Source organism: Cicer arietinum, chromosome 5 (genome assembly GCF_000331145.2).
Source record: "Cicer arietinum cultivar CDC Frontier isolate Library 1 chromosome 5, Cicar.CDCFrontier_v2.0, whole genome shotgun sequence".
Lineage (NCBI taxonomy): Eukaryota > Viridiplantae > Streptophyta > Magnoliopsida > Fabales > Fabaceae > Cicer > Cicer arietinum.
The window spans coordinates 66,970,553-66,981,046 of NC_021164.2; the positions used below are offsets into that span (position 1 = coordinate 66,970,553).

General features: G+C 28.6%; 2 protein-coding genes across 2 annotated transcripts; one reads left to right on the plus strand and one right to left on the minus strand.

Annotated features, from left to right (window-relative positions):
• The first annotated feature begins 901 nt into the window (after positions 1-901).
• Positions 902-3,190, plus strand: LOC101488990 (uncharacterized). The gene is made up of 7 exons (XM_004502444.4): positions 902-1,088; positions 1,293-1,340; positions 1,411-1,457; positions 2,248-2,314; positions 2,407-2,450; positions 2,671-2,728; positions 2,814-3,190. Exons 1-7 carry the CDS (start codon positions 1,005-1,007, stop codon positions 2,862-2,864), a joined length of 399 nt encoding a protein of 132 aa, XP_004502501.1. The 5' UTR covers positions 902-1,004; the 3' UTR covers positions 2,865-3,190.
• Positions 3,191-3,350: 160 nt separating this feature from the next.
• LOC101489317 (metal transporter Nramp7.2-like) lies at positions 3,351-7,773 on the minus strand. Its single transcript, XM_004502445.4, has 13 exons — positions 7,612-7,773; positions 7,241-7,319; positions 7,089-7,129; positions 6,913-6,991; positions 6,507-6,611; positions 6,295-6,404; positions 5,464-5,645; positions 5,246-5,315; positions 4,979-5,152; positions 4,752-4,856; positions 4,480-4,611; positions 4,290-4,385; positions 3,351-4,123 (listed from the first exon to the last, which is right to left on the minus strand). The coding sequence occupies exons 1-13, from the start codon at positions 7,696-7,698 to the stop codon at positions 3,779-3,781; spliced, it is 1,605 nt and encodes a 534-aa protein (XP_004502502.1). The 5' UTR covers positions 7,699-7,773; the 3' UTR covers positions 3,351-3,778.
• Positions 7,774-10,494: the final 2,721 nt, after the last annotated feature.

Below are 10,494 nucleotides of genomic sequence, written 5' to 3' on the forward strand. Positions count from 1 at the left end.
ACATTTATCAACTTTCATCACACCTCATAACTCACATACAAAATTCATCATGCCTCACTAACCAAAACTCAAAATCATTAAAAAGTTACATCATTCACTCATAACCTACAACACATCAGTTTCATCATCACATTGTGGTTAAAACTACATAAAAATGTATATTTGTTGCTCTGTATTTTGGTTAGTATTTTTTTTTGTAAATCTGGATATTTTACGTGAACTCAGTTCACACATGTTCTGGAGTTACGTGAACTTAATTAATGTATGTTTAAAAAAAATTTAAAATCTCAGACTTTACGCAATTTGAATTCACGTACATATACCTGAACTCAGATCGCGTAATCAATGGAGTTTGAAACCAATCTGAATTCACATACACCTACGTGAACTAAGATGAATAATAAGTCAATGCCATGTACGTGAACTGAAATTGCGTAAACATTTCAGTATATACGCAATCTTAATTCACGTATGTGTTGAATTAAGATTTAGAAATCATTGAAGATTGAAAATCAAACCAACGTGAACTCAATTTCACGTACGTGAAGTGAATTCACGTACATGTACGTAAACTGAGTTCACATATATTTTCTAGAATTCAGTTTACGTAAATGTTAGCAAAATCTTGAATATGATGATGATTGATGATGATTTATGGAGATGGTTAATGATAATGATGGTTAAGGTTGAATAAAATGAAGAAGATGAAGAATGTGTTGAATGAAGATGATGAAGATAGAATAAAAAAGAAGAAGATGAGTTAGGTTAATGAAGAAGTAGAAGGGGAGGGTAATTAGGAAATATTAATTTTTTAAAACATTTGAGGGGTATGGGTAGTAAATTAGGAGGTGTTGGTAACAATATTGAAAAACTTATATGAATCAAATTTGGAAGTGAAGTAAAGTATAAATAAGAAAAAGGAAACGGTTGCGAGTGTTAAAGTGATACCCTTTCCTTGCTTGCTGTTACAGTGCAACTCCTCGAGAATCAAGTACCATTGTTCGATGGCAATGAACATAGACGACAACGTCGTTTCTTTAACCCCGAAATTCCCTGTTTCCCAACTCAATTTCTCTCTGGAAATTAAGGTATCAGTGCCTCTCACTCTTTTCTTTATTAATAGGATTACGATTACGATTAACAATAACCTAGTTTATGTTCATTACTCACTGCAAAAACCCTCTTCTTTTATTTATTCTTCACACCACTTATGTTTACTTTAACAACTAAATTTAATGTTAAAAACTATTGTCATTATTAATGTTGATTAAGTTGCTTACTTTACTTGTCAGGGAAACAAAACAGAAATCATCATTTCCAGTTATGAAGATCATTTTCTGGTGAGTGCTGGTGGAGATTTTTGTATATGTTTTTATGCCAATACTTTGTTAACTTTATCGCTTCTTTCAGGTTGTTGCCACTCAAATAGGTACCATGGGGACAATACTGCATGCCAGGTTTGCATGTGATTCGTTTCTATGCAGTTTCATTTATGTTTTTTGAGAAATACAATTTTAAGCAACAAATTCTGAGAGGAATAAATATTTCTATTTAAACTTTACATTGCTTAAGGTTTCTAACTATACCCCACCTAAAATTAGACACACCCCTCTTAATTTAAATAAGGGTTTGTTTGAATTGACTTATTTGAATTTATCTACGGGCATAACCACATAAACACTTGAATTGACATGTCCATAAGATGTTTTTAGCTTATTTCCATAAGCTATGCAAGGTAGCTTATGAAAATAATTTGACTTTATTTTTGCTTTTGCTATAGAAATAGCTTATACATAATCACTTATATGATAAATGCTTATGTTATAAGTGTTTTATTAAACAGTTTATCCAAATAGGGCCTAAGTAAAAATATTCTACAATATCATGCTCTGATACTGACAGCTTCAAATATTTACAGCACTCTTGAAATAATTTTCAATTCCCCTTCCCCTAATCTAACTCCAAAAGGAGTGATTGGGTGTATACATTCAATCTCAATAGTTTCAGTAACTCCCAACCCAAGCTATGAAATCATAACTTGTCTCACTATCAATCATGATGAGTACTAGGGAGTTCCCATATAGCCATGATTGAATGTGAGAACTAGGCATGGAAAATCTGTTGTAATGTGTGATAATTAGGACTTTGGAGAGCTTGAAATTCCAAATCACCATTCATTTTCAAAATAGTGATGCTTCATGGAGGAAGGATTGCTAACACAGTCACATTTGTGTTGAAAAATGATAGGAAGGAAGAAGGGATGTCAATTGACCCAACATTCAATGTTTCTGTTTTATTTGGCAAACGGGATGAGGTAAACTTGTGTATGTTTAGAATCATTTGTTTTCTTTGATCATTTTGATGAAGGTTTGGGTTTTTGTTCACCAAATGCATTGATGGATGCAGCCAATGTTAGTAGCATGTGCACGCCAGCTGATTGAGCATATGAGGTAGGTATTATTTCTTGTTAACAAAAACTATTTAATTAGAAATATTCGTTATTGCATTTATGGAGTTTTTCAATTTCATTACTGTAACTTTTGGTCTAAATTAATATAAGTTTCAAAGATCCCTTAAAAGCCATACTTCAAATCAGTTATGAACATTGTTCTTGTATTATTTAGTAAATGGTTTTTGGAAACTATATTGACCATCCAATTCTTATTGCAGTGTATCTGGCGTCTCCAGGCCGTTGGTGCTCTCTCTTGGCCTTAAAGACCATTCTGCGGTACATTTTAACTGTTTTGTTCTGTTTTTACTGGAAATAAAAAGAAAAATTAGTTAAGAAGTCATACTCATATAATGTTATGCAGGAGACATTGAAAGGCATTGTTTCTGCTGTGATTGACAAGAGGTTGTGGTAACAAATCAATGATGAAAGTTCAAATTTCAGATTTTAGTATGCTGAAATGCGCATAGTTCAACCTGATGGAGTTAGAAGTAATAGTCAATTACCATATGGTGACTATTTTTCTACTTAACATTTTTTTTGTTTGGCAGTGAATCGAATTGTATTGACGTCTGGCATTATCAGATTATAGTAATAGTAAACAATACACATTTATTACTGCAAGTTAATCTCATTTTCTACTTCAGTTGTGACAGATTGAAGTATTCAATTATTGTTATGATGTAATGCAAACTTGAATTAATATATAATTTTTAATGAGACATTAATTTACTGTTATTACATTCAATGACTCAAAGCAATGATTGAATTTTTGTGTCGCTTGTTCATATTTATAACAATTGTTTCACGTCCAAACCATGTATGCAGAAAGAAATCAATTGAATTCTTTCCTAATTAAGATAGAGAATGTTTAAACGAGCTGAGTTAAAAAGTGGGAAAGTGAAAACATAAAGTGAGAATTTTGTTAATGCAGAGTCCTGCAATTTGTCCTCCTGATGAGGTTTAAACTTAACAATGGTAGAAAAAACAGAAGAAATGGGTACAAAATTAACATTCTTAGAGAAAGTGGTTGATATACATCGAGTACAGGATATGAGATCTTCTCTTCACTTGGGCCTTCAACTTCAATGGAATCAATGACAGCTTTTTCTATTAATTAAGGGTTCATTATTCAAGAAATTGGAAGACAATTTAACTTTGGGGGGCTTATACTAATCTAATTTTCTTGTAAACTTATGCAATAACATAGAAACCATGAAACTAACATTTTTTACTGTAGTACACAATCATTGAGAATCAGCCATCATCAGATTCTCATTGCTCACTAAAATGACTTGAAAGCACTGTGAAGTTGTTGCTGCATTTTACTCATAGCCTAGGTCCTTCTGGTAGTGCTATATCAGCTAAATCCTCTCTGTAAGGAGCATGATTCAACTCTACCTGACCATTGTTTACAAACCCCTTTTCCACGTGGGTTTGCATTGCTGGATCATCCTTCACCTCCACAAATGTTTTAACAACGTCTTTTCTAAAGGTTAGATAGATAACTGATACAATATAGAGTGCCATTAGAGGAAACACTATGATCCCAATGAACACAGTTGCAACCTTTGGTAGACTGCTATGAATTATCCAACCTACGAAAGCTGTAATGAGGTAGTACACATTGATACTGATGATTCCAAAACCCAGTATCCATGAGATGACAATGATCTGCATCAAAATTATGTCACTTTTTTTTCAGTTTCCAATCAACAATATTTCAAATGCTTTAGTTAGTGGCCTAGTGATCACTTTATAATGTTAAATATATACAAAATCTTTTAATAACTAAAATTAAAGTTGCATATACATATGATAAGGAAATAGGACAACTCACAATCATAGAATTCTTGTGAGGTCCCATCTTGGTACTGCTACTGCTAAACTTAAGGAGTGGAATTAAAGCAAATGGAAGCTCAAAAGAAAGTATCATCTGCAAAACAATATTAATTAGTCTATTTTATGTGCATTATGTTCAATATGTATACACAAAAATAAGAGAATGGAAAATTCTGGAATATACTAACCGACGCAATGACAATAAGCTTTCCAGCTCCAGAGGAACCACCAATGATAGAGACAACAAGACTAGGTGCTATGGCAATAATCCTAGTCACCAAGTTCCTAATCCATTTTTTCATCTTTAAATCCAAGAAACCCTTTAGCAGCAACCAAAGCAAAATCAAAGTTTAGTAACATCATATACAAAAACTTTATCTTTTTGTTAATTGTTGTTGCTTATGTTGTTTGTTATTTTAATTTTAAAAATAATGTTCAATGATATTCTGAAATGACCTACCTGCATGATAAACTGTCCTGCATAGGTTCCAGTGATGGCAGAACTTTGTCCTGAGGCTAGCAACGCTATGGCATAAATTGTTGAGCTTGAACGTCCCAACACATTCTAACGAACACATCAAAATTCCATGTGAGATATATAAATTGGTGCTTAATATGGATTAAACTTAATGTCATTTTTTACCATAGCAATTGCAAATTTATTATTTAGTAAATTAAATTTGAAACCTGGAGAAGGAAAGAAGCAGAGTTAAGGGTAAGATCACTGCAGCGATCAGTGTCGTCTGCAGATAGGTTATCGGCAGAGCAAACGGTGCCAGTCACAGAAATCATTGCAACATTGATTAGAAATGCCACAAACAAAGCAAATGCACTCTCAATGAGAAAGTATCTGCATGCATCCTGCATAATCAATCATTTAATATTAGTCTCTAATGTAATCTGTATTCTTTTATATATACTTGAAGTTTATCACTTATAAATTTGTTGTCTTACATTGATACCACGCACAGAACCGGGTATTTTTCTAGACAACACTAGAGCAGAGTGAAGAAAAAGATTGTGCCTGCATTTTGTCAAAAATAAAACATTCAGCCAACTTAACATTTGAAGTGAATTTAATGTAATATTAGTTTACTTGAGTGTAACATGCTAACAAAATAATAATGTTAAATTAAATAGTGTATTCAAAATAATTAGAGGAAGAAAAATACGGCATGATAAGGGCACCCAAAAGGGCAATAGCATCTGCTACAGCTCCATCTCCATTGAGTTTAGGGACAAACATTCCCTCTATGACACCAGAAGCTGGGGGTTTTACGTAGCTCATTTCTCCAAAGAAACATGCAGCCATTACAAATACTAATATTGATATCAACAGTTCCAATTTCCTTACCTGCCAAAAAATTAAGCAGGAGATTAGAAACATCGTAAGGGTATTTTTATTCTCTAGAGTTTAACTATAATGTAATTCACAAAAATAAGTCAAAAGATAAAAAATGTAGAAGTTTTGAATATTATGAATTTATAAACTATTATTTTTATTATTAAATTTAAATATATTATCATTTAGTTGACTTTAAATTAAATATATATTTTTATTCGGATACTTATTGTGAATTTTGTATTAGAACCATGCAATTGATAATAATTTTGCAAATATCTATTTATGTATTGTATAAATTTCTAAAGTATGAAATTTAAAGGCAATGAATTTTTAAAATATATTTTAAACAGACACTGGTTCAACCTATTTAATCAATAATAATTTACCTGTTAAAAATTGACCAATCACTTATTTTTAAGCAAATAATACTCAATTAATAATATTTAATATTGAAGTTCCAAATTTAATTTATAGTTTGGCTATGACCCATGACATCTCTTGAAGGGAGCCATGCAAGTGGACATAAAAAACAGGACAGTTACATCAAAATAGTGGAAATAGAACAAAGAAACAATGAAATTTTTTGGAAAGAAGGGATATATTATTTTTATAGTATTATTCATATTGAAAGATTATTATAAAAAGATAAATTAATTACCCCAAATCTTTGCAGACCCAAAAACAAGAGAGTGCTGCAGCCAGTCAACAAAACTCCAACCCATACTGGGATTTTGAATAGTATGTTAAGGGCAAAGGCTGTCCCAATAACTGCCACAATCAATTTTGTATTAGTAACTATAGAATATAAATAACAATTTTAATTATTAAATTGTTTTGAATTTGATTTTTTTAAAAGAAAATTAGTAGTACCTTCAGGTATGTCTGCAGCAATGACAGCAAGCTCAGCTAATATCCACAAGCAGTACTTCACAAATAATGGATACTCAGCTTTACAAACTTCTGAAAGGTGTTTTCCTGCCAAATTCAAATAAAACAAATAATTATATTCTCATGCACAAAGTATCACATATATATTATGACCCACATATTCTCTTTTCTGTGAAATTTCTTGATATTAAAGGCGGTGAAATTGAAAACTGTTACATATTAAAGACACAATATTTTAATTATTTGATCAACAAATTAGGAGAGGAATAAGGATATGTATATGTTATATGGCATAACCTCTCTCAAATTTCTGTAAATAATATAAATACCGCCAAAGTTTATAATACAAGTCATTTAATATCTTACATATATTTAATTTGGGCCTTACCAGTGCATACTCCAAGATTTGCAGCCAATGATTGAATTATAAGCGCAAATATGAGTCCAATAAGAATTATCCATAACAGCTGTAAATATACGCAACATTATATTTCAATTAATATTTTTACTCAAATAAAACATAAATATATCATTATATATATTTTTATTATCTAATTAATGTACCTCATATCTGTGGTTAGCTCCAGCTTGCAAATCAGTTTCCACTGCAAAAATGGCAAACAAACAATTAGCACACAAACATATACTAAAAAAAATTGAGTTAATCACAAAAAAATTTAATCATCGAGTTGAAAAAAAAAAGAAGAGAGATTTACTGTTTCCAGGATCAAGGTATGCTAATGAGACAAGAAAACCGGGGCCTATATATGACAAGAACTTTCTCCATCCTGGTCTCTGTTTCATTAATGCATCAAGTTCATATAATTAAATTCACCAAGTTTGCAAATTAGATTCACTGTACAATATTAATTCTTAATGGATTTAAAACTCCAACATATAATTCCTAGTGAATTGAATAATAAATCTTAAATTTTAATTTAAAATCAATTCTGAAATTCTTGAAGAAAAATCAACCATACTTAATAACACAAACATTTTAAAATCAAATATATACATTATAAATTGATTTTTTCTTCTTTTAAAAGTTTAACCAAACATTAATCGAATGAAAAAGTTAATTAAGTACCTGATCGTGCATTGAGGGATCATGAACTGGTGTTGTAGAAGGAGTCACATCAACAGCTACAATACGATTACTCGTTTCTTGCGCCATTTTCACTCTTTTCTCTTCCTCTTTCTTTCACTCGATCACTTAATGAATAAATATTTGAATGAATACTTGAATGAAAAATGAAGGAGTTAGCTAGTATATATACATGTCCAAGCTTTTATTATTTTTTTTAATAATAAAGACAACTTAGTGTTATTAGATTGTTAGTTAATTTAGTATTTAAAAAATAATAATAATATTTGGTAATAATTTGGACAGGAAATAGTTCCATCTTCATGCCTCTTAAGGCATGCGGCACGTCACGTGTCACTATCTTAAATAAAACCAAATTAGGCATCGTATGTATGTAAACATATTTTTTTTTACTATATAGTCTTCTTAGAAATGCCTAAACAACATTACTGTTACTTTAATCAATCCCCCGGTAGTTCCATTAGTCGTTTAATTAAAGATATCACCATATTTCAATCTTTTATTTTTTTATTTGAGTTAATTAATTGCACTTTTGGTTTCTGGATAATACAGTTGGGCAATTTTACCTTATGTCTTTGAATTGTATGACTTGGGTCCAAATGATATTTCAAATTTTAATTTAATAGTTTATGTGGTTAAAATAGATTTGAGTTGGTGTTGACTTAACTCCTGGGTTAGTTTGACAAGCAGTTGTGAGTAATTAATCGTGATTCAACATAGCAAAGCCAAAGGGAACATTATTTAGACTCATAATCTTGTTAATCTGGTACAAGTCATTGTCAAGTTAGTTCTACGTTGGAAATATATGATTTTGTCACAATAAATAAGTGTTTTGATTATAATAATTGGATTTTTTTTTTACCAAATAATAATTGGATACTTAGACTGCGTGCGATCTAAATTTTTTTAAAAGTTAAAAATAAGAACTTTAAAATTAAATTTAAAATTATTTGGTATTTTTTATTTAAACTTTCCTCTTTTAATAATTAAGATTACTTATTTTTATTTTTTTTTTCTTTTTTAATAATTAAAAAAATGATAAAAAAAGTAGGAATATGATTTTCTCGTACTACATTTATAACTATATTTTGTTTTAGTTATCTTAGATACATTGCTTAAATAAAAAATTACTCCTTTTTCCCTAATGTAAGTTATTTTAGTACATTTTTACATAAATTAAGAAATATAGTTAATTCTATTGATTTTAATGATATTTCCGACTTACTTTAACTCTGTCTATTAATGATATGAGAAAATATTACAAAAATTAAAGAAAAAGAGTAATAAATTATTAGAGCTATAATAGAAAAAATAAAATTAGTAGCTTATTGATTTTTTTTTCTGTGTAACTTATTGTTATTTTAAATGACATAAAAAGCGAGGTAATATTTTATTCTAATCTAAATTATATTGTGACACAGAGTAAGTATTCACTTAAATTATTTAAGATGGAAAATAATTTTCTCTCACCTCGTTTTTAAAAGCATCCCTTACCACATTTATAACCAGATTTTGTTTTAATAATATTGTTAATTAACTTTTGTTTTAATATCTATTTGAATCTTCATAAAGATATATAATAAATACTTAATCTTATTTTTTTCTCATATCATCTCCGTCCTAAATATATGAATTTTAAAAAAGAATTATTTATCGTATTTTATAAGCTCTTGTCCAAACTTTCCATTGAATTAATTAATTTTTTGATCGAAATGTTTTTTATTATTTGATATTTTTAATTAGTAACATTGTTCTAATAGAAAAATAATTTTCTCAGAATTGAGGAAGATGAATGGAGAGGAAAAACTATTATTCTCTCTTGGCTAACGGTAAATTTTAAATATATTATATATTAATTGTTACCAAATTTAATAATACTAATTAAAATCAATCAATATTAGCAGCTGTCGTTGAGTAAAAAAGATATTATTTGCTGTTGTCCCTAGAGTCCTACGTATAAGGTCGAAAATCACAGTACTTGTTAAAAAAATATTTTATGTATAATGATAGAAATATACAAAATTGATTTCTGTCCAAAAAAAATGAAATATACAAATTGGTGGTTTTTAAATTAGACATAAATATTCATATATGAACTTGCCGTTTTGGACAATATTGAAATTTGGGTCACTTGATATTTTTTTACTCAAAATTTGGTTTACTTGATCAGAAATTATTTTAATGGAGATTATAACTTTAATATTAATTAAAGACATTTTTAGTTAAAATTCTGCCAAAAACAAAACATTTAAGTAAAAATGAAAATAATTAAGTAAATATTCAATATCTTTTGATTAAAGTATAAAAAATTAACTGTTTGTATTATTCAAGTATTTTCATATTTATGAAAATAAGATTATCTAAACTTATTTTGATTATCTAATTAGATAGTCTCACATATTTTATAACTTTTTTACTTGATACCTATATTCATTATATATATATATAATAATAATAATAATAATAATAATAATAATAATAATAATAATAATAATAATAATAAAAAAGCTACCGATAGATTACAAGTTATTGTCAAGATTATTGTTTTATGTATTCTATTAATTACAAAGAAAATAAAAAATTATTGTGACATAGACATCCATTATATCTAAATGACATACTATTTTTTGTCTTTTATTATAAGCAACTTTTGTTATTTTTATATATATTAAAAAAACTAAATAGGTAATATTTAATATGTTCATTTACAAATCAAGTAATTTAATGAGTTTTATTGGATTTTTTGTATTAATAAACTGATCTCATATTTATACTATACAAATTTACTATTAATTTTAAAAAAGTAAACACTAACAGAAATATAATATTGTCTTAATTAATTTTATCACTGAATTATTAATGGGG